General features: G+C 42.2%; 1 protein-coding gene across 4 annotated transcripts in view; it reads right to left on the reverse strand.

Moving 5' to 3' along the window:
- KIF13B (kinesin family member 13B) overlaps window positions 1-25005 on the reverse strand; it is a 214879-nt gene that overhangs the window by 71254 nt on the left and 118620 nt on the right. For all 4 annotated transcript variants that reach the window (XM_074991473.1, XM_074991471.1, XM_074991472.1 and 1 more), the window contains 12 exons: window positions 24657-24743; window positions 22480-22670; window positions 21275-21485; window positions 17657-17819; window positions 16599-16745; window positions 15023-15172; window positions 14368-14496; window positions 12435-12605; window positions 9374-9531; window positions 6956-7088; window positions 3648-3794; window positions 1566-1595 (listed from right to left, as the gene is read on the reverse strand). In XM_074991473.1, coding sequence (XP_074847574.1) covers window positions 1566-1595; window positions 3648-3794; window positions 6956-7088; window positions 9374-9531; window positions 12435-12605; window positions 14368-14496; window positions 15023-15172; window positions 16599-16745; window positions 17657-17819; window positions 21275-21485; window positions 22480-22670; window positions 24657-24743 — 1717 coding nt within the window. The remainder of the gene's footprint in view (window positions 1-1565; window positions 1596-3647; window positions 3795-6955; window positions 7089-9373; window positions 9532-12434; window positions 12606-14367; window positions 14497-15022; window positions 15173-16598; window positions 16746-17656; window positions 17820-21274; window positions 21486-22479; window positions 22671-24656; window positions 24744-25005) is intronic.

Here is a 25005-nt window from a genome sequence, read left to right on the forward strand (position 1 = left end):
TTATTTCCCTTAATTACATTATTGTTCCACACATGCAGTCATATTCACTGATTGGACAATGTCCTACCTTTACAAGTCCTGACTTGATCTGGCCAGTCTCTCTCTCCATTTATCACCTTATATTACTTAGTACTCCTTTTAGCCAATGTAAAACTGGAAATAAGAAACTTACAAACCAGACTGTCCCACAAGCTAACATCATAGGTAACAAGGATATTGTGGCAGGAGCTGGACCAGCAATCAGATTTAGGGGCCCCCTTTGTGCTAGGTGATTTACAGACACATAGTAAGAACCAGCCCTCACTGTTCAGTTTCCTGTTCTATGGATCCAATTTTGCTTTATGGGAAGGCTGCTGAATAGGTGGCAATGCTGGATTAAGGCAATGCTATTTCTGGTAAGATATTGTTCCTGATATTAAATGATAATTCCCCTTCCCCCTCCAAGGGCTTGTCTATGCTTCCATGAAGAGCTAGTCAGGGTCGATCTTCTGGAGTTCAGTTTTGCACCTCTAATAAAGATGTACAAGATTGATCTATCTGGGGTTGGCAGTCAACCTCTGTATGGCTTTGGGTGACCCTCCTTAGTGAAGACAATCACAGAAGTCAGTTTCCAATACATTGATTCTAGCTGCACAATTGCTGTAGCTAGAATTGCGTATCTGAAATAGACTTTCAGGTCCAGCATAGAACTGGCCACAGACTTCCCCATACATTTCTGCTCTGTTTTTAGGCGTTTAATCAATCAAGAACAAAAAGATAGAAGCAGACCATAATCTGCATAATTCTGGATAGGTATCATCTTGCAGAAATGCACCTACAATTGTCTCAAGCCCCCGAAAGAAATTTAAAAACAGAATATCTTGTTGCTATCCTTATATGCTGATGTTATTGGTAACAGAAATAAGGAGTGCAAGGCTTTTTTTACTTCCTTAGGTATATTTTTCATGACTATGTTATTGCAACCATTATGCCACACCCACGACTGAGAAGTTAAAAACATGATCCTGGTTTTACAAAGGGGGAAGCCAAAACAGAGGTGAGATGCCTAATCCGCAGTCACTGTGAGTGGTGGTCCTAGGAATAGAATCCCTGTCCTGACTTGCTGCTAGTCAATCACTAGCCAATATTTTATTTCCAGGTACAATACAAACCATGTTCATAGCACAAAACAGTGCAAGTTATTTTGCTTCTATGCATTTTAAACATTATACCTACGACTGCTCTGATCACAGTCAATCCTAATCCACAAACTGTGGCCACAGAGGGGAAGCATATCAGAGAGTAGACAAGATAGAAGTAAATTATGCCTTGTTTTGGAAGAACACATAAGTGGGTCAAATTCTTTCAGACAGAAAAATGACTCTAAATTCTGAGTCAGATATTACATTGTGCAAAAATTTATGTAATCATCAAGAGTTTACCATCTTCAGGAGATGGACCATTCAGATAGTCATGCCTCATACTGTGGGATATACAACGTTGATGGCTATCTCATATTGAATATTAGTACCAGGCAATCTGATTTACACATATTTATATCTGAAATAAGATGTCATTGTATTTACCTGATAACTGTCCATATCATCCACTTCCTCCTATGAAAAAATATACAAACCCAAGTCATTTCTAATATATTTCCTAATATATAAATAAAAAGCAGTCAAGTAGCACTTTAAAGACTGGCAAAATAGTTTATTAGGTGAGCTTGTCTTTAAAGTGCTACTTGACTGCTTTTTGTTTTGATAGTATATAGACTAGCACGGCTTCCTCTCTGTTACTAATATATAAATGTGTAAGTGCAAAAACAGTATTCATGATTAAAAACATTAGAAGTCAGATGTGACTCAGATTACAATGTCCAGCAGTGTAGCACCCTAGGGACAGATGTTGATACTACAGTATTAATAGTGAACACCAGTGCCACCTGCATCCACTACTTACTTTTCCTTTATAAACTTCGTCTGGAAGAGTAATGTAATTGAGGACTTGTATAACTTAGTATAAACAACTGGAATGTATTTTTATAGCTTACAAAACAATTAAAGAATACCACTAATAAATTATTCTAATCACTACATGTAATTGCCAAGAAGTGATTACCAAAATATTAAAGTAATTTAAATAAAAATGAATAATTATAGTGGAAAGGATAATTTGCAATCCACCTCATAGACACATGATAGCACTAATGAAAGAACCTATAAGAGGTAGGAATTGTCATAGCAAGCATGGGAAATTAAAGTTTGACAAAAGATTAGTTTTAAGGCTAGTTTTACCATTAACGGGGGAAAATGTTAACACATGAAACCAACTTTTAAATTAAACCAAAAGTCATGCGAGTGGGTAACTGCACAAAAGCTCTGACCCCTTGCTTTTCAGGGCTTTCTGAGGCTACAGCCACACAGCTAAGTTATTTTGAGATAACAGCTACTATTTCAAAATAACTTTGCTGTCTACACTATGCACAAAATAGTTATTTTGAAATAAGCACTATTCCTCCTGCAGTGAGGTTTACAAAATTTGAAATAATGCACACAATATTTTGAATTTATTTTGAAGTAGCATGCGAGTAGTGTAGATGACAGCAAAGTTATTTCAAAATCACAGCCGTTTCTCAAAATAACTTGGCTTTGTAGCTAATCGTTATTTTGAAATAAGCGCGATTGCCTGCCTTAACAGCACCTGTTTCAAAATAGTTATTTCAAAATAAGGGTTCAGTATGCAGACAATGTATTTCAAAATAGCTAATAGCAAAACAGCTATTACAGAACATCTTACTTCAAAATTGGGCTACAGTGTAGATGTAGCCTGATAGAACACAGAACCTTTCATGAAAATGACCTACATCAAGCAGGCAATCAGGAACGAGACATGAATCTCTATTCACTGAATGAAGAAAAAGAAAAAAAACAAAAGCAATCTAAAAGCAAAGGATTTCCAAAAGTTTTTGCAAATTCATTCCTATACTTATAGACTCATTGAGTAAATATTTATCTAGCTATTTAAGGGATAACTAACTCCTGGTGTTCCCGTTTAGGTAACAAATCAAATTTTAGGTAAGTGAAAGTTAAAATTTAAAAAGGCATACCTTTCTTTGTTTCAGAGTCATTAGAAAATGTGATACACAGGAAAGAAAGAAATTAGAGTTGCAGATAAGATGACCAAGATTACCAAAAACCAAGTTTCTAGCAGACTTCTTGGATTGTCCACTCTGGCTTTTCTGCTTTTTGGGTGTGTATTACTACTCTCCTTGAAAACAGTTGTTTTTATTCATTTAGTAATTTTTTATATAAAAAGGAAGAAGGGGTAAAGCAAAAGTGTGTGTTAGTATTGCAAGTCTCATTCTTATTATGTTGGAAGTCACTGTTAAAGAGGCAATTTTTTTTCAGTAGCATCTCTTAGAGAAAGGTCAGAATCTGGATTCACCCATGCATTCCTCTCAATATGTTCACTGAAAGAGTTTAATGAAAAATATAGTTTAGAAGTCACTGTTTCACACACAGTAAGATAATTTACAGCCTGTGGAATTGCTCCAGAAATGAATTTATCCTTAAAGAATTTTCCACAGCTTTCCAGGTGCACGTGCAAGCCTCTGAATTATAATTTTTTCTTCCTGCTAAAGATCTCTTAATGAGACAGGATTTTACCTGATGAGCCTCGTGCACTTTCTGTGACTTGTTATGCCTTATTTGAACACAGCCAACTCCAACAGATAATATGGATTCTTCCATTAGAGGCAAGGTCCCAGATTCCTGTACAGTCTTCACTTCAACCTGGATTCGCCGGGACTGCCCCTACACAAGTAAACAATTTGAAAAACTGAATGTCATGAATTGTGAAAACTTGGTGACGGAGAGACCTCTGCTGGTGGTGGCTTTATATATAGTAAATTTGAATCTCATGATTGCTTACTACATAGAAGGTGGGATGGCACACACTCACATGACACTGATTAAGTAAAACTACCACTTCCACAGGGAGGTCTAAATCCACAAAAATGGGCAGGCCGTTCAGTGACCCCACAATCTGATTGAAAACTTTTGATGAAAACTTTTCAAAGGGCACAGTTTAAAAACAAATCCTTAAAACACTGAAAATAGGAACTCCCCTCCACCATCTGCTTTGAGATTGCACACTTGAGGGGAGAGAATGCAATTTGGTAAATGTTACTAAAGCTGACTGGACTTTTTTGTGGGATTGGCTTCTCTGATTATAAACCCTCACCACTAATGAGGTCAGCACAGTTCTAGAAACAGTATTTACTAGCTAGCTGCTGCTGTATGGTCAGCAGAATAGGAAGTTGTAATAATTTTGGAGTTCAGGAGGTGCAGTGTGTATTCAGTACGTGCTAATTTTACACTGTTCTCTGCCCAGAGGACTCTATTTTAAAATATTAAATGTGCAGGAACCAAATAATGGGAGAGCAGCTGGTGAAGAGGATTAGCAGTAAGATCATGGGAACTTTGGCATGCGGTTTTTGATCAAGCTGTGATAGTAAATAAGAGACAGTTATGCACCTTTGCACAACTGTTGTTCTTTGGGAAGCGTGTGCCTACAAGATTGGTCTGGGTGCCCCCATGAGTGGCCCCTCATGGGATCCAACATAGCGCCCCTCACGTCCTCAGTTTCTTCTTTCTGGCTATTCTGACAGAGGGGTAGGAGGAAGACTAAACACAAACAAAACATCTCGAAGAACAACAGTTATGAGAAGGTACATAACAGTCTTTTCTTCTTCTAGTGCTTGTTCATGTGTATTCCAGTTAGGTGATTCACAAGCAAAAGGTTAGGTAGTAGTGTCGCAGCCAACAGCCAAATGCAATACCACTCTGCCGTAGGCCGCATCATCTCTGGCCTGCTGGGTACTGGCATAATGCACAGTAAGTATCTGTCCTGAGGAACACATAGCAGACCTACAGATTTCATGACAGGGACCTGATCTAAAAAGGCCAGTGAGGACACTTGTGCTCTAGTAAAGTGTGCTATGATGGGTGGAGTGGGAACACAAGCCAGGTTGTAGCACACACTAATACAGGATTTTACCCAGGAGGAGCAAACTGGGATGACAGTGGTTGACCCTTCAACTCTTTCCACTACTGTCACAAACAACTGGCTAGATTTCTGAAATGTTCTAATTCTCTCTATGTAGAAGGCTAGCGTCTTACATTATCTAGAGTATGCAAGCTTTGTTACCTGGAGGTGAAATGGGGCTTAGGACAAAACATTGGAAGGAAAATATTCTGGTTAAGATGAAATTGGGACACTACCTTTAGAAGAAAAGCTGGGCGTGGTGTAAGTTGTAACTTGTCTTTACAGAGAGCAGTATATATAGAGGTTCTGATGTGAGGGCTTGCAACACACTCTTCTAGATGAAGTAGCTACCGAGAAGGCTACTTTATAGGAGAGATAACAATGAGAAACTTGCTAGCGGTTCAAAGCGGGGGACCCATTCATTTACGGAAGATTAAATTAAGGTCCCAAGGCTGGACTGGTTGATGCATATATGGATAGTCTATATCCTATCTTTGAGACATTGATAAACTAGCAGTGGTTCCCAAACTTTTCAGCATTATGCCCCTCCTTTTGATTTTTGAGAAACCTTCATTCCCCCACACCTCTATTTTTTTTTTAAAATCGCGGGCCAGCCACTCCAGCCACCTGTCAGCTGCCTGCCTGAGCCCCTCCTCTCTCTCAAAGCCAGGCACTGCCAGCCCCTCATCTAAACACGTCCTCCTCATCCCCCACCAACCCACACTCACCTTTGCAGGAGGCAGCTAGCTCCACGTGGGCCTTTGCCAGCTTCCCGCTTTTGATAATGGCTGCACCAGGACGCTCACGTGAAATGGCAGGGGCTGAGAGTTGGAAGCAAAGGCCAGCTCTTTCTTGGGGTGTGGGGAATGACTGGGGAGGGCTGGGTTGCCGTGCCTCCCTTCCCCCCTGGAATTTCTTCACCCCCCCCCCAGTTTATGAAGCCATAAACTAGAGGGTTCATGAGTAAGGAGCGGTTTTCTGTACCCGTGTGGAACACAGAAATAGCTGCTAAATGTACCCTTATCAACAAATGGGAAAGGCCTTCCTGTTTAAGGTGAAGGAGACAATCCAAAATGAATGGAATTGAGGCTCCCATAAGGGAAATGTGTGTCTCTGCAACCCAAATCGAGAGCTGCTGCCATTTAGCAAGGTACGTGGCTCGGGTGGAAGGCTTTTTGCCTCCAGGAAGGATCTGTGTAACCTCTCCTGAGCAGGAAGGTTCAGTGGGATTCAGCCACTGAGCTTCCATGCTGTGAGATGAAGAACCTAAAAAGGTACTACAAGGAGGGAGCAAAAATTATTCTCCTTAGCCTCTAATGATAGGACAAGAAGCGCTGGGCTTACATTGTAGCAAGGGAGGTTTAGGATGGACATCAGGAAAATTTTCCTGTCAGAATGGTTAAGTACTGGAATAAATTGCCTAGCATGGTTGTAGAATCTCCATCCTTAGAGATATTTAAGAACAGGTTGGACAAAATCTCTAATAGGGATGATATAGATGGTAATTGGCCCTGCTGCGTGGGCAGGAGACTAGACTTGATGAGTTTTTGAAGTCCCTTCCAGTTCCACTATTGGATCAGCTTTAAAACAGCAGATGGTGATTCAGACGGTCAGATAGGCACACACAGAGGTTACACTCATTGCTCCAGTATGGCCTTATCTACTGTGGTTCACAAAGCTTCTCAATATGTCAGTGCAGACGCACATCACGTTGCCACAGTGGCAACACCTCCTTATGTAGGACCATAGATAATTTCACCACCCCAATTTACAGTCACAGAATACTGGACCTAAACTTGAGGGTTCCTTTGTCATAAGCCCACTATTAAAACTCAATGAACAGAAACACAACACAAGTTTCCATGCTTCCCTCAGAAAGTGAAAGCTGATCTCTTTTCATAGATGACTCCCGTAGCTGCCATCTTACCTGTCTGAGCTGAAAGATGCCACCAGTGTATACATCCTTGGCAGGAACCACCTCAACTGGACAGTACTCTCCATTCTCATTAAGTTCCAGAATCTGAATCCAGAGCTCAACTTTTCGGGTTACCTCACTCCATCTGGAAAACATGACAAATACCATTTCACAATTTAATTGTTTGCTTTTCTTTTTTCTCTCTCTCTCTTTCTTTTAAGAGCTGAGCCAAGGTATACGATTCTGCTTAGTACGTGCAAAGATCATAGCAGGTGAAGGGGAGGCACTTATACCTGGAAAAAGATTTTAGTTATCTGTTGCTATTTCTGAGCTAACAACTAGTGATGGCACTTTGGCCTAGAATTTTTGTAGATACAAGACATAAGCTAATTACTGGGCTCTTCATACAAGTTTAATATCAGAAAAAATGCCAACTGAACATCAAGGTAAAATTCTGCTCTGTTATACCTGTCCGATCCCACAGACTTCAGTGCAGTTGAACCAGCATTACTGAGGGAGAATTAAGGATATTCTAGTTTCATGAGGCCCCCTGTCCTGGTTTTCCCCATCACTACCATCCTCTCTTCCTTCAAGTTTACCTCTAAGTTGCACTTCTTCCACAAAGCCTATAAAATTAGCCCTTCCATCTTTGAACACCCTCATCTGAAAAGAACTAAATTTTGCAAGGCCCACATGTGATGCTGGCAGACCAGCCTCCAGCTCCTGATAAGGCTCAAGGCCTCAGGCCAGCACTAACAAATTCATTACTGGAAACTACTTGCTTTTGGTTGTGTGTTAGTAAACATTGGTATTGGACCAATGTTTCTATAGACACGGCCCACTTGTGGCCCAAATCAACACACAGCTGCGGTGCATAGGACATCCTCAGGGCTACATAAGTAGTATGTATATTGTGTGGAGGATGCACACCTAGCTGCATATTCAGCTCATGGTGGCAAATAGGTTGAGAACCACTGGTTTAGACTTTACAAAATGAAGTGCCTGTAAATTGCCACATAAATTAATCTCTCTTACAATTTCTCTAGTGCCCGCTAAAAGGCGATAGTTAAGCTTTTGCTTTGTAATTAAAAATAATGTGTGCTCTGAAACTGTGAACCTAGTTGGTAGAGATCATCTCTTGTCCATCAACAGCACCTATCAAAACTAAGTGGGCTATCTTACAAAGAATCTGTTAACTGCCCTCTTAAATCCCATGGAAGGGCTATGTGCAAAAGGGTTTGACCCATAAGCCTGAATTTTGGAAAAAGAAAATAAAAAGAGTTGTAAAGAAAAATTTTGATTGCTTTTGCTGGGTGGACTCTCACAGGGCCAGAGCTATAAAAAGAAGCAGAGATCCCCAGGGTCAACCTCTGAAAAGCAGAAAGAGCTGACAGACTACTGCAGGTCTGTCACTTCTTAAAACCACAAACTAGTGCATATATGTTTGTCTGCTTTAACATGGTAGAAAACTCCCATTTCTTTTCTTAATTAATAACCTATCTATCTATGGATTTACAACACGATTAGATACAAATGTTGTCTTTGGTGTGAGGTCTAAGGTACAAACAGGACCTGGAGCAAGCGACTGGTTTCTTGCAGCTCGGAAAAACTTCAGGCATTTGTGATCTTTGGTGTACAGTAACCATCTAATACTAAGTCCAGCTTGCCTGTGTGGCAAGATAGACTTGAATGCAGGAGACTGGGATCCTACAGTAAAACTGTAGTCGTGCTTTTCGAGTTCACAATTTTTAATGGTTGGTGATAGCTAATTATAGAACATACAATTAAGGTGGGTCCCTGCTCTAGTTCTTGTGAGTCTGCCCTGAAGTTGGTACTCACTCTCGTAAGCCAGTCCAGACAGCCTGAGATCAGACACCAAAGCAAACCTCCTTCTCCTTATTTTTCCCAGCAATTGTTAAAATATCATGTCTTAATCTAGTCTGTTCCGACTGAAGTCAATGGCAAAACCACAACTGTCTGCAATGGAAGCAGGAACCAGTCCTTACATTGGAAACGCTTGGTGGCATGGACTGATTCTGATTTCCAATACATTGGCACATAACCAAAGGAAGACGCTCATTCATTGATTTCAGAGTAACAGTTAAAAGAGCCCTACTCTCTTTTGTTTGTTTGTAAAATTACACTTTCATGGTGTTTCCTAAGTAATATAGACATCATCCAGCCTTAATCTTCAGGTTTTTCTTTCTCTTAGATCAAAACTGTAAGTGTTTGGCCTATATTACCAACGCGTGGTAATTTTGCAATGAGCACAGAGGGTTAACAAAGATCCAAACATCAGATTTATTTTTATTTGTGACTTAACCCAGGATATGATAGCTGGTCTCCAACCCACTCTAGAATCCCAGAGATATTTACTGTGTCTGGGTGACTGAATTTTAAACTATGTGGGAGGTTACTGTGTGCAATTACCTGTCACGAAGGCTTCGTGTTTTGGCTTGAATTATTCCCAAATCCCACAGGGCTGAGTTTTTGCGAGGATCACTTTGCTTATGGCCATACACTTCAATAGCCAAAGCCCCTTCGTACAGATGCTCCATAAAGTCTTCAGAAATATTCACAGAAAACTCCTAAGCGGAAACAACAAAACTGGTTAAACATTTTTTAAAAATGTTAATTATTTTGACAACTGTGCCTACAAATTTATCCTAATCATGAGCTCAACTGTGAAAAGTGAGTGGAAATTTAGAACGTCACAATAACGTTCAACAATAAATGTTGATGGAAGAAGGTACAGAATGGCAACAAATACTGCATTCGTCCAAATAAAAAGGACTCCTGATATAAATAAAAGACAGGAAGCAGAACTTGTAAGCAAAAAAAGTGTGCAACTAGAAGTCAACAGACCAAAACTGCTGAATCTGGAATTAGACCCAATTGGTGAACAAAAATAATGAGAGGATTAAGGCTGTTTCACCCACAAATCCCTACTAAGTCCTCAAAATGATGCTGGAGGGAAGAGCTAGCTACTGCAATGCTGGCTGATGGGAAGAGAATAGAAGAGAAGGGGAAAGAACAAGCTTCATCATCATAATGACTGACCATTTCATTTCTTGGGACCCAAGCTCAGACTGACACCACTGTGACTTCATTAACCTAATCCTGAAAAAATATCTTGACCAACGGGGCCCAGGTGACACTGCCATTTCCAACAGGTCCAGCTACAGCCCAACCACCACATAGGACATGAGATTTTGTCTCGTCCATCTCCCACACAATGCATTCTTTTCCTTCTCTACTTTGCTGCTACTTTCTCCTCTCACTTTCTTTTTTCTTCCGTCTAAAGTCTGGCTTAGTCAGCCAAGGTGGCATCCTTTGCAGTAAGCCCATTACTAGAAAGGCAGCTAAATTAAATGCCCTACACAGCCAATCACTGATATAAGATGGCCATGTCTCAGAACAGCTGCTCAAAACCATGTGCTGTGCCTACAGCTTTCCAGCAGAGCAGATACAAGTGAAGCTGAATTTTCTATCTTTGCTGGGTTTTTTTTTAACTTCTTCTTCCCTCTCCTGGTGCATTTTCTGCTATCTTATTGTGTCTTCTAGGAAACAGAACTGGACCTTAATGACATCTCAACTAACTTCTCTTTTCCTATAAAGGACACTTCCTAAGAAACTTACACTTCCCTCCCTGCCCATACAGTAACTTTAATAAAAGTTTTAAAAGGATTTTTAAATTATGTGTTTGCGAAGGTACTAATTAGGCCAAGGTCCCTGTACGCTAAACCCCAACACTTGTTTAAAATGGTTTGCTGTCAGACAGTGACAGGGTCATGCTAACACCTTTTATTCTTTGGGACTATACGTTCCTTCTAAACTAATACCAACATAACCCCCTACTTTACGTGCACTCTGGAGATGACATTTGCTTTCACTCTGCATGCCACTCTCTTCACATAAAGGAGCTCATCAGTGGAGATATTTATGACCAGACATTTACTTAACTAGCTAGATACATTACATATGTTGAACTCTGGAACAGGCTAGTAACAAAATCCCATCTTATTATTTCACTGACTTTTTTTTTTTTTTTTTTTGGCATAAAAAGGCTTTTGACATGGGCATTTAAGGTTTTCCACTAGCACTAGGTGGTGTGTCCTGGGTTTTATACCTATTTCTACTTGAAAAATGCAATTAGTTTGTGCATACAGGTAAAAATGAATACTTGGCACTTCTCTAGTGCTTCCTCTGTCCATACTATTTGCATTACAGTAGTACCTAAGGATGCACCTAGAAGCTACAGACGAGGTTGGAGAAGGTTGTACTAGATGCTACATCTATGCCCCCAAAGGCTTAAAATCTAAATTAATAAGACAAAGAAGGTGTGAAAAGAAAGCATTTCTACTCCTTCTTACAGATGCAGAATCAGTTAGAGAGAATATCTAACTTGCCCAAAGTGACAGAGGGAGTACCTGACAAAGCTGAGAATTGAAAACACATGCCCGAGTCCCAGTCCAGCACCTTAAACCAGAACAGCATACTTCCAGCAAGCACTTCACAAAGGTTAACCAGTCCTCACAACATCCTTCCCAGTTACATATAGGGAAACTAAGAGAAGTGAAGTAACTTGCCCAGTGCCATAGTAAATAGCGGAAAGGCTAGGACTAGAATTCAGGAGACCCTGCTCACACTCTTAAGCTCATTCCAGTCAGACAAACACAAAGACTTTCAGGTATGAAATCCAGAAGAGATTGTCATGATCTTCTAGTCTGACGTCTTGCACATCTCTTATACAGGCATTTCTATTTTCCTTTCTTATTAATTCATTTCATTTTTCTACATGTTGTTTTTGGTACAGTAAATGGTGCTTGTAAAATCAGTTTATTAAACCTGCAAGTGAAAGACTACACATCAGTGACTGTATCAAGTCCCTATAAACGACCACACACCTCATTTGATACAAAAGTACACAAATCAGCCAGCAACAGCAGCAGACACAACAAAGCAGAAAGAGTACAGTACTGTATTAAATATTACGAACTTGAAGTTTAAAAAAAGATTTGATAAGATAAAAAAACTGTTTGTTTCACTTAAATTAAGATGGTTAAAAGCAGCATTTTCTTCTGCATAATAAAGTGCAAAAAGTTGTTTTAAGTCAATGTTCAGCTGCAACTTGTAAAAGAATGATCCTAATGTTTTGTTCAAGGTTATCAATATTTTTGATTCACAAACAACCTTTAGTCTTGAGAGGTTCACAACTGGGAGGTTCTACTGTATTAAAAATGCAAATGATAAAGTTTAGTAAACAGTAACAGAGACGTAGCCCTGTTCATCTGCACTCCAACAAAACAAAGCAGCAGAAACATAGCACTTTGAAGACTTAACAAAATTTTGTTAGTCTCTAAAGTGCTACATGTCTGCTGCTTTGTTTTGTTAAAAGTTGCTAAAGAAAGCCACTAGACCAGAGGCAGACTTCTTCAATTATTTTGCTTTTCCTATCTGTGACTACAATAATAAATCCAACGAAAATTACTTTGCAGTGGTCAAAGACAACCATGCACTGTGGCTCCTTGCTGATGGGAGATAAAGATGGGTCCACCTCAGGGGCAACTGTAACTGGCTCCAGTTGATCCCAGAAAGTGTATTTACAGAACACAAAGTTGGAAAGATGCTGAGGCAAACCCGTAGCCTGAAGTATTTTGATCTAGAGGGAGGAAAAAGCAGAGAAAATATGTTTTAATCAGTAAACAATTTTAATGATAAACAGAAGAGAAAGCTAGCTTGTTAAAACAATGTCTTGTTCAACTGGGACACTAAACAGTGACTCCGACACAAAAGTCTCAACAAAAGAAGACTCGCCTGCCTTGAAATATTTGTAGATAAAATGCTTTTGCTGATCCAGCTCAAAGTCACCACTAGGTGTCACTGAATAATTTACTTCTGGATATGCGGGTTTTCTGAAAAACTTCCCTTGGTCTATGAAAACACGGTCAGAGTAATTCTAGCTGTTTGTCGGTACAGAGTAAAGGACCTACCCTGTTCTTGATCTTCCTCTTTCTTCTAATGTATTTGCAGGATGCTTTCTTGTTACCCTTTATATCTAGCTATTTCAATCTTATTTTGTACTTGGGTCTTTCTAATTTTGCCCCAATATCTTGAGTTGTTTATATTCATCCTTTGCCATTTGACCTAGTTTCCACTTTTTGTATGGCTCTTTTTTGAGTTTCACATCATTAACGATCTCTTGATTAAGTGAGGGTGGCTCTTCCCAATACTTTCTATCTTTTCTATGCAGTGGGATAGTCATCATTATGGGTGCAAGAGCAAACTCTCCGAAAAACTGCCCCTTCTCTTGAACTGCTGGCATGTTGTATAAAGGCCTGGTGGAACTTTAACTTCATATGCTGTTTTAAAGGCACATTTCATTGTTTTCTATCAAAACAAAAAAGCAGTCATGCAGCGCTTTAAAGACTAGCAAAATATTTTCATGTAGTTGATGGCTCTCCAGTCCAAATGGCTGAATGTAGTGTCTTGCATGTTGTCACGGTCCATTGTTTTAAATGGGCTGTAATATAAACAAGTTTCCCTATTTACTAAGGGAAATAAGTACAACTGAATTAGGAATCTCTAAATAATTGTACCATTCTAATTTCTCCATTATGTAATTTGCCAGTATCATTGCATACTAGTGGTCACCAGTGCTTACCAGCTACACACAGACACCAGAGTGCATATTTAGCTCCTTCTGCTTGGCATCTACCATGCTTTCCCTCTCACATTCGGCCTCGACCATGCACAAGAGTACAGGTCCCCTCACATTTCCCACATACACATGTGAGAGACCAGGGTTCTTCAACCCAAAATCTTTTGGTTAGATGAATCAAAGCATTATTTATTAAGAGTAGGACTATGTATTTGGTTTTACTAGGGCCCCAGATAAGGTTGATAAATTGCTTGGGGGTGTGTGTGTGTAAATCTTTGGTTTTTATTCTTTAATAAGCACCTCAGGGACCAGAAAAATGCCATTATAGGTCCAAAGAATCCCAAGAGTTAGTCTTCTTGCTTCATTTCCACCTTTTGAAAAATTAAATTCCATGACAGGAGACAAGATAGAGGGATTTCAGGGTCAATTACGAACCCCAGGACATTAAGCAAGTCCATGAAAAATATAGCCAGCTTAGTAGACTGCACATCCCACTGAGCATTGCTAGCTATTTGTTTTCTTTTAAACCTTAAAACACTTGGATGGCATTCAAATAGGCTGTATAAACTGAACAATTCACAAGTGAGGATAACTGAACATAGGCAGTAAACAAAAAGGAGACCACATAATTTATCATTAACACAGAAGCTAATGCACATTTAATCATGATTTTTTTTTACATTTGGGTAGCAACAGAAAGCAGAAAATTGGTTCAGAATTGGGGATGTGACAATAGTTTTCGGGCACTGCATCTAGAACTCACCATACAAACAACTTTGTTCTCCTGTATGTCGTTCTCTTTTGAACCGTCTGTGGTATCATCGCCTCCTACGATTCGCTCCTCAATAGCTCCACTCACTCGCACCACTTCGACGTGAAGACGACCTGACACCTAATGAAAAGGGGCGGGTGGAAAGATTATCAGGTAGAACCAGACAGTGGTTTCTAACTTTTTAAGGTAGCTGCATTATGAGCATACCTCATCTGTCACCATGGTGCCTCTTCCTCCCTCCACTGCTTCCCTTCTAATGTTTTATCCCATTCATTTATCTTTAGGACTGCAAGCTCTTTGGGGAAAAGTGTCTTCCTATGGGCTTCTACAGAACCTACTACAGCGAAGCCTCAATCGCAACTGGGAACTCTGGGCATTTACCATTAGACAAGGCATTATTTTGGTTGTAGCCACTTACCACCAGTACATTTATGGCTACTGTATATGGAAGTGAATCACTATCATGAACCTGGAGTCTGTAGCTGCCCAGGTAGCACACAGGTGAAAACACACGAGACGAAGGAGAAAGAAGATGAAGGACTAGTCATTCGATCGTCAAGTACCATTAATAACAAAAACACTTCATATAAAAAGCCCTGTGACTTCCATTAACAATTAAAAAGTTTGATGTACAGAAATGACAAACCTCTCCCTTCTGATTGATGATAGGGACAGCATATTGCAGCTTCACATCATAAAACAGGGACTCAAGAAAGACGTTAGCCACTCCGATGAGACTGTGGTTTTCTTGTTCATCATAAAATGGATCAGTTCGCTTGAAGTAAGACCTAGATGCCTTGAATCAAGTTCAAAATAATGTAAAACACTTAGGGTGCATCTACACTAGGAACTAACATCGAAGTTAACTTTGAAGTTAGGCACTACATTGAAGTAGCCAGCAGAGCATCCACACACATTTTTCCCTTTACTTTGAAGTTAACTTCAAAGTAGGGAGCCCAACTTCGAAGTCCTTACTCCGTTCCTGGGAATGCAGTAGTGCCCTACTTCAAAATTTAACTATGAAGTAGGGTGTGTGTAGACACTCCACTTCGAAGTTGCTTACTTTGAAGTTGAATTTCAAAGTACGCAACTTCAAAGTTATTTTTGTAGTGTAGAGACAGCCTTAAAGTTTATAAAAGCAATGAGGAGTCCTGCAGCACCTTAGAGACTAACAGAGTTATTAAGGTACAGGACTCCTCATTCTTACAGATACCAGCTAAAACAGCTACCTCTATGAGGCTAATAACAGAGAGGTAGCTGTGTTAGTCTGTATTCTAACAAAATAAACCAGCCGTCATGTAGCACTTTAAAGACTAACAAAATAATTTATTAGATGATGAGCTTTTGTGGGGCAGACCCACTGCTTCAGATCTATACTGGAAATGGCGTATCTCCAGATCTGAAGAAGTGGGCCTCTCCATGAAAGCTCACCACCTAATAAATTATTTTGCTAGTGTTTAAAGTGCTACATGACTGCTGGTTTGTTCTATGAGACAAAGTTTATAGTATGTCATTTTCACAGCATTGGTGAACAAGCCAGGTTTCACAGGTGGCTCTTCTCTTCCTCTAGAGCGTCCGATATAAGCCAGAAATGAAAATTGATCAGAGTGATCCAAAAAAACATGGTAACTTTCAGACCAGGTCAACACTCCAAATATAAAGTTGTGCTACTGTATTGCTTTTGGTGATGGGAGAGAGTTTTCGTAGGCTTAATAATTCCCCCTCCATGAAAGGTGTAACCACCAAAATAACCTTGTCTACACCACTGCATAGGGTTGGTATAACTTACACAGGGTGTAAATTATTCACACTTCTGAACAACCTAGTTATATAAAAGTAAAGTTGTAGGGTTGACTGGGGCTTATGGTAAGCTAAATTTGGTTTGTTAATCATTTTAAATTCAGATCATTCAAAAGTTCACCAAGACCACAACTCTTATTCTCTCTACTTAGGTTTCTCTCCTTATGATATAGTTCTCCCAGCTCCACTGTCAAACCATGAGTGGAAATAAAAATACAAAAAGTGATAAAACATAGCAGGTTAATGAAATATTGACGAAACTGCAGAATCTCTGTTCAGTACTAGCAATCCGCAGGGTTTGAAGATATGTGGCATCTTTTTGCCAACCCTTCCCACACTCAATAGTTTCCTGTCCTATTTTGTTTTTTAAACACACAATTTTATCACCACATTACTGGTCTCTCTCTCCCACTCTTACTTACTGGGCTGTCATCATCGCAGTCCTTCCACTCTTGATAAAGATCCCTCATATCTATCAGTCGATTTTCCAATTTCTCCAGTGACCAGATCTGTTTGCCTTTCCCCTTCCTCCTCACCTGAATAGCAGGCTCACTAAGAACTGCACCGCGCTGCAAAACAAAACCAGTAGAGAAAAAGGCCTGAGTAAGGAAGCCATGTCCCAACAACTGGCAAAAAGTTAAAGTAACTAAGAAAAGTTTTGGCTTAAAAAAAGAATCTAGTTTGAATGGCCAAATTTGGAACAGTAGCATCTGAGTCCAGCTGTCAATACTGATGGCCACTCCCTGTTAAACCATCACATTTTATTCCAGTGACAATGGGAGACATCTCTGTAGATCTCCTCCTTTACAGAATTGTGGCAAGGATGAATATTTACACAATTCATTAAGAGCCTCCAATGAAAGAGGCTGTACATTCAAAGTCAGATTATTACCATCTACAGTGTCCAAATGTATACAGCTGCTTAATCATTTCCTCCCTTTTATTTATTTATGCATAACTTTCTATTAAGCCAAAAATTATGATAAAACATTTAACATAGAATCATAAAAATGTAGGACAGCAATAGCCCTTGAGAAATCATGAAGACCAGCCACCTGTGCTACAGCAAGACCAAGCAAACCTAGACCATCCATAACAGGTGTTGTAACACAGAGGTGCTGAAAACGGGGGATAGATCCCCAAGAATGCACAGAATGTAATCTAGCGGGAGAGAAAATCTTCCTACAATTGTGCACATGGCATGCACACACACACACGCAATGGACGTGAACAAGCACTCAAACAGGGATGCATTTTGTTCTAATAGAGAATTTTCCCCACATCCCGTTTCCACAAACTGGCATATTTCCACACTTTCGTGTCATCGCATACAATAGACTTGCTCTTCCACGATCATCATTACAAGCATGAATGTGACAGCAAATTCACTGGATCGTTCGAACCGTCGGATCACAATGGGAACTGTTACACAGACAACCTTACTGAGCAATGATTCAGGTCAAATGACCTGCTGCCTCACCTTTCTGTTAGCATTAAGGCTGGAAGCTGGAATCTGGAGAGTGACCTTATATTCTGTCTTCTTGTCCAATTCCTCTGCGATGAAACTGGCTTCTCTCACGTACAAATTAGCTTTAACAATTTGCTCTCTCAGCTTCCTCAGGCTATGGTTCAACATTTCTTCTCTTTTGGGGAGGAGAGGCCAAAAAAAAAAAAAAAAAGATAACCAATAACCAATAGTTTGTTTTAGTGAGGAAACTTCTTACTAGACTTGCCCTGTCCAATACGCTCCCTGTTTGCCACAGTGTATTGTGGTGAATACAACTCTGTGGGCTAGTGCACTGGCTCGGCCAGTGGCACAGCAGCTCGCATTATGGATCTTCAGGCTCTGCACTGCTCTCATGGTTGTGTGGCTGGCATGGGTCAGGGCTCCTGGTGCCTCTGGTGGGGCTCCAGTGGCTCGGGCGGCTCCGGTGAGTCACCGGCAGTTTGCTGGGGGGTGGGGGAGAGGTGCCTGGCTGCAGGAAGGTGCTGGATAGTACACCAGGCTGGGAGGGGCAGTGCCTGGCTGATGGGGGAAGGGCATGTGGCAATCCACTCAAGTGCTTTTGGTCACCACTCTACTAGATCTGCAGCAGAATATATAGGACCATGGGGTTGATCACTGCCAGGTACACAGGGCATTCATAGAAGTCAATAACCAAATGTAACTGATTGTAAAATGGAAAGATCAGTTAAACACAAGATCATTTTTGAAAGCAAGAAAAAAAAAAAAAGTATATTTGAGAGTGATATGAATGTAGTGACTACAAAGCAGCCAGGCTGCCAAGTCCAGAGAACCAAAGGCTTCCCCCTTGCACCCACGCTACAGGCAGCATCAGTGAAAGTTATTCAATAGCCTTTTCCCAGGCCAGATGTTGAAGACCTGCCTTAAGGTGAAAAGATAATTCAGTCTCTACGAACCTGTCAGTATATGGTCTCTGAGGAGAGCACATCAATAAGTGCCTACTGGGACACAGAAAGCTTGTCACAGGGATCTATGGTCACCAACACCAAATTCATTCTACACAAGCCACCAAAATATTTGGACATGGTCACAACTGATCGGGAACGAGTTGGAACTTGTGACCTGGAGACGATGTGCACCATCCTTCATTACAGTACTTCTCTCTCCTCTCCCCCATAGCGTTTCTTTGGCAGTTTAAGTTAAAAGTGGATTTTTGGGGGAGGATGGGTGTGCATGGTAGTGTCTGTGGGTTTTTTTGAATTGCCTTTACATGCATTATATTCTGCCTCACCCTCTGCTTTAGGCAAAACCTCACTGTCACCAGAAAGCTGCTGTTACTGTCAGAAACACTGTCAGTAATTCTGTTGTCACAGGAGGCAGCAGTCCGGAGCACTTTCACTGGAATTCTCTGGGAAGCGGCAGGAGGCTCCCTCTCTGGGGCTTACAAGAATCGCTCTATTACAGCCAATGACCAACTCTCAGAGTCCTGCAGGGACTGCTGTCAATCCTCCCTTCATCTCGTACAGGGGTGGGGAACCTTTTTTCTACCAGCACCACTAACCCCTCTCTCCCTGGGCCAGAAAAAAAAATGAAGCATGTATCACACACAGCCCTGCAGGGGGAACAGGGGAAAAGCTGAGGGCTTACGCTAGGTACTGGGATTAGGATTGCTAACTTTTCTGACTGGATGGACAAGGTGCCATTTCCCATGAATGGCAATGGCATCTCGTCTGTCCAGTCGGGAAAGTTGGCAACCCTATAATTGAGATGGGGCCAAAATGGAGGGATTCAGGGTGCAGAAGGGACTGGGCTGTGGAGGGCATTCAGGGTGTGGGAGGGGGCTCCAAACTGAGGAGGGCCATGGGGCTGGGGTGCAGGAAGGAATGCAGGGCACTTAGCTCCAGCACCTCCCAGATTTGGGAGTCGCCGGGACATCTCCTGTGGCCCTCAGGGGAGAGGAGGGAAGGTGGCTCTACATGCTGCCCTCACCTGTAGATGCCATCCCCACAGCTCCCACTATTCACAATTGAATTCACAATTCAATGGGTGCTGTGGGACGGCACCTGAAGGTTTGGGGAGAATGTAGAACTTCTCACTTGCTGCAAGCTGGCACTCACTGCTCCAGACCCACAGGAGGATGCTGAGATTCAGGACTTCTGGCTTGCAGCATTACAACTTGCCACAGGCCGGATGAAATTAAGCAGGGAGCTGGATCTGGTCCATGGGCCAGGGATTTCCCTATGCTAGGGCTGCTCAGGTCAGACGGATGAACGAGACTGGAAGAAATGCAGTGGCTCTATGAGTATACAGCAGAGGTAGCCAAACAATGGCTCACAAGCCACATGCGGCTCTTTTAAAGTGCAGCTCATAAGGTCCCCCAATGCCCTGCCATTCTCCCCCTACCAGACAGGAGGGGAAGAGGAGCTCAGAGCATCCACCCTGTGGAGGAAACAGGAAGAGACACAGCTTCAGCCCCACAGGAGGTGCCTCTCAGAGGTCTGGGATTCAAATCCATGGCAAGTGCCTACCAGGGCTCAGGGCTTCAGTTGTGAAGCCTCAAGCCCCAGCAGGTGCCTTCCACAGGGCTGACACCCTGAGCCCTGGCAGGCACCAATGGTGGTCAAAAGCCGTGGTACAACCCTCCACCCCTGTGGGGCAGAAGCTCCTAGTCCCATCACCCTACGGCGACCCAAACTCTGATAGAAATGATCCCAGGAACAAAGCCCCGAGCCTCGGCAGGCATGCCTGGCTCTCAAATTTCTGCAGCTCTGAGAGGCAGGAAGTTTGGCCCCCTCTGAGCTACAGTTTAAGCAGGTATCTATAAATTTCCCTCAATCTCCTACTCTTCACTTAAAATTAGAATAGCTGAGCCACTTGAGATGGCATTCCTGCACGCTAGATAAGATGACAAAATAGTTATTGTCCAACTTCGTTTTCTAGAACTTGGAACATAATGAGTAGTATGATGCAGTAAACCCTCGATTTAATGGTCTAATTGGGGGAGGGGTGCCTGTTAATGCTGAAAGTTCATTAAATGCGAGGGTTTACTGCATTCACCCTAGGGCCCCCCAGAGCCAGGCTTTCCCAGCCCCACCCCAAGTAAATGAGCAACTCACCAGAGCTGCCGCCATCACCAGAGTTGCCGTGGCCTGGTCCACCATCACAGCCGCCAGAACTGCCATGTGCTCCTCCCACGAGCGGTGGGGCGCACATGTAGGCAGACGACACTTGCATATGCACCCCACCCTGGTGGAAGGAGCATGTAGCAGTCGTTGCTCCAGAGGTGGCTCTGATGAGTACTTTCTTTGGGGTGGGAAGGGGGGAGAAGAATTCAGCCAACTTTGGGGACAACCGGGAGGAAGAGCGGGGCTGGTGGACATCTGCTGTTCCCAAAGTCTGCTGAATTGCTGAACTCGGGGGCGGGGGGGGTGACTGTAATCCTTATACTGATATTTCTTCTTGGCTGATTGTATCTTGACACCATTGTTGCTTATCTGCAGGGCTCTTCTTGGGAGCCAAAGACATGTATTGTAGTCATATGCACCTTAAATGGATAAAAGACATCATTGGCATGAGAAGACTTCAAGCCCGACCACCACTGTTTGCAAAGTGACATACATTCTCATCACCCACCTTTCTTCTGCCCACTGGCGTAAGCGCTGCTGGGCATTGGGCGAGTGGGCATTGAACCTGTCCATGCCACGTAAGTGTTGCTTCTCTGGAGACAGCCGCCTTCGCAACTGCTCTAGCTCATGCTCATACATTATTCTCTGCCGCTCCAATGCGGATCGCTTCTCCTCTTCGTGCTGCTGTTCCAGGCTGTGCAAGATTGACTGCATCGGGTCTAAACAAAAGTTGAAAAGAAAGAAGCTAGTCTTGTAGTGTTTGATCAGCCACTGCGTGCAGAGCTATTAGGGGGAAGCAGCGATCCAGGGTACAGAGTTTGGGATTAAGAGGACCTGGATTCTATTCCTGGCTTGGCCATAAATTTATCATGACCTTGAACAAGTTACCACTTCTCTGTGGCTCAATTCTCATCAATAAACCTGGGATATGGCTAGTCTGCTGCCTTTGTAAAGCCCTCAAATCAATGGATGAAGTGTATGCTGAAGATTAAAAATAATTAGAAGAGATGGACTAGAGTAGTTTCTCAAAGTATACAAAACCAAGAGTTATTTTATTCAATAGTTTAGCATAAAATACCAACATTAGGTGACCTAGTGGAAGCTAGAGATAGACAAGGTCAGGTTGAATCAAGTCCCCTCACCTTTGCAAAGTCAGGTACCTATGACAGCTATGTAAGGTTACTGAAACCAAAGTACTTGATTTCAGAGTTGGCTGCAGGATCACTATGAACACAGCTTTGCCCAAATACCTCAGTGCTACATGACGATGCCCCCAGTGTTCTAGTTCTGTGGGGCCCCTGAACAGAAATGGAATTCTAACAAGTTTTGTAGGTTCCCCTACCCCCAATCCCCACTTCAAGGGCAGAGTGATTAGGAGAAGAAAGTGTATCCAATAGGAAACTATATAGGAAAATGATTCCCAGGTTACAAGGTCCTCAGGATGTAACACTACTCCCTACTTGCATTCTTAACAGGGTCGGGTCGGGTCGGGTCGGGTCGGGTCGGGTCGGGGGAAGCTCAGTGGTTTGAACATTGGCCTGTCAAACCCATGGTTCTGAGTTCAATCCTTGAGGGGACCATTTAGGGATCTGGGGCAAATTGCGGGGGGAGGGGATGGTGTTTGGTCCTGCCAAAAGGGCAGGGGACTGGACTCCATGACCTTCCGAAGTTCCTTCCAGTTCTATGAGATGTGATGTGTTCACTGTCTCTTACCACTGCCACCAAGTGCCTTCATGGTAACTTCCATTTGGGCATACTCATAGCTGAAGTTCATTTCACTGGACACTTCACTGGAATTGTCTCCATCTGTATCTAGTTGCTCAACACTGTTGCTACACCCCATAGAATTGTCCTGCTCTTCATCCTCATGCTCTACTTTCTTTTTCTTTTTTGGCAAATTCAACCTTTAAAAAGGGGGGAAAAAGCAAGTAAAGTAATTAGAGGGGAAATAATGCCACAAAGATGTTAGGCTCTTCACAGAGAACACTTGCAAGTATTATTATAATGTTTTTGTTTTTTTTTTTAAACAGGGAACTCCATACCGAGGGTCTCCAATGACCAGAACTGCTGCAGTATGCCACACAACATGGTTGTCTTCCAGGAACGTTTAAGTCAAAATCAATCACTTTAAACTGTGTCCAGTAACCAATCAGCAGATACTGCAGAGTAGAGTAATATGCTTACAATGAAACAGTGCTTACTAAGGATGCTTCAGAATTGTACACCAACTTCAGCTTTCAGAAAAACATTAACAGCAGCCTCAAATAGTGTGCACTACAGTAATTTAATTTGGAGGTAACAAAGGTGTTAATGACAGTAGCATGGTTCACATCAAAATGGGCTGTTTTTGTTCAAATCTCTTTTAATGACTTAGATGAACGGATGGACTGCACCCTCAGCAAGTTGGAGGATGACACTAAGCTGGAACGGGAAGGATGGTGTAGATAAAGTGGAGGAGGGAAGGGATAGGATCCAGAATGACTTAAACAAATTGGGTGAAAAGAGATCTGATACGGTTCAATGAGGACAAAGGCAGAATCCTGCACTTAGGACGGAAGACTCCCATGCATTGTCACAGGCTGAGGATCAAGAAGCTAAGCAGCTGAAGGACCTGGGGATTACACTGGAGGAGAAGCTGGATGACAATCAACAATGTGTCCTTGTTGCCAAGAAGGCAAATGTTATATTGGGCTGCATCAGTAGGAGCTTTGCTAGCAGATTGACCGAAGTGATTATTCCTCTCTATTCGGCACAGGTGAGGCCACGTCTGACTATTGTGTCCAGTTTTGTCCCCTTCCACCACTAAAGAAAGGATAAGAACAAATTGGAGAGAGTCCAATAGAGGGCAATGAAAATGATTGGGGGTGGGATGCTTGACACATGAGGAGAGGGTCAGGGATTTGGGCTTATTTAGACTTCAGAAAAGAATGAGAGGCATTTGATAGCAGCCTTCAACTACCTGAAGGGGGATTCCAAGAGGATGGAGAGAGGCTGTTCTCTGAGGTGGCAGATGACAGAATGGCAGTGTCTACACTAGCCCTAAACTTTGAAATGGCCATGCAAATGGCCATTTCGAAGTTTACTAATGAAGCGCTGAAATACATATTCAGCGCCTCATTAGCATGCGGGCGGCCGCGGCACTTCGAAATTGAGAATCATGGGAATAAGGGGACTTCGAAGTAGGCGGGGTCCTTTCGAAAAGGAGCCCCGTTGGGACGAGCCGCGTGGCAGCGAGGCGCATCAATTTTGAAGTGCCGCGGCCGCCCGCATGCTAATGAGGCACTGAATATGTATTTCAGCGCTTCATTACTAAACTTCGAAATGTCCATTTGCATGGCAATTTCGAAGTTTGGGGCTAGTGTAGACACGGCCAATGAGAAGCAATGGTCTCACGTTGCAGTGGGGGAGATTCAGGTTGAATATAAGGAAAAACTATTTCACTAGGAGGATGGCAAGGCACTGAAAAGGATTGCCTAGGGAGGTGGTGGAATCTCTATCCTTAAGAGCCTTACAAGGCTTGGCTTGACAAAGCCCTGGCTGGAGTGATTTACTCGAGATTGGTCCTGCTTTGTGCGGCGGGTTGAACTAGATGGTTTCCTGAGGTTTCTTCCAACCCTAATCTTCTATACTTTTATGGAAGCGGGCCACAACTTCCTGGAAATAACATCAAAATAATCCTCACAAACAAGACAAGACTGCACACAGCTGTTATGACACTGACCATTGACAATCATCCTCTAGCCAGCATTTTCTCTTCAAACCCACAAAATTGGCAACATGTGAGTCCATCTGAGTCTTAAGAGCTCAAGTAGACACCCGCAATTACTGTTTGTATTCAAATCTAAAGCAAAACTCGTTTAAGCTCATAACTGGATTAAGACCTTTTATACCTGAAGAAGTGGTTGTTTCCCCACAGTATTCGGTCTCCGTGGTGTAGCTGTGTAGGACCCGCAACAGCAGAACCATTTACAAATGTTCTGTGAGGAGGAAAACAAGAGCTTGCAAATGCATCCAAATAAGGTGGTGTGTGTGTGTGTTTTGGGGAGGACAGACACTTTGAGCATTACAATTAATAGGCAAGCACTTCTCCTGTAACTTGGCACTGTTTCCCAGGGGTAATGGAACAATTTTAGGGTGGAGGTGCTGAGTCATGCTCCTCCTTCTGCTTGTTTTCTGCTCCTCTGATAGCTGCTAATTCTCCTGGACTGGAGCGACTGGACATTGTTTGTGGCAACAGTA

This window comes from Carettochelys insculpta, chromosome 3 (assembly GCF_033958435.1).
Source record: "Carettochelys insculpta isolate YL-2023 chromosome 3, ASM3395843v1, whole genome shotgun sequence".
NCBI lineage: Eukaryota > Metazoa > Chordata > Testudines > Carettochelyidae > Carettochelys > Carettochelys insculpta.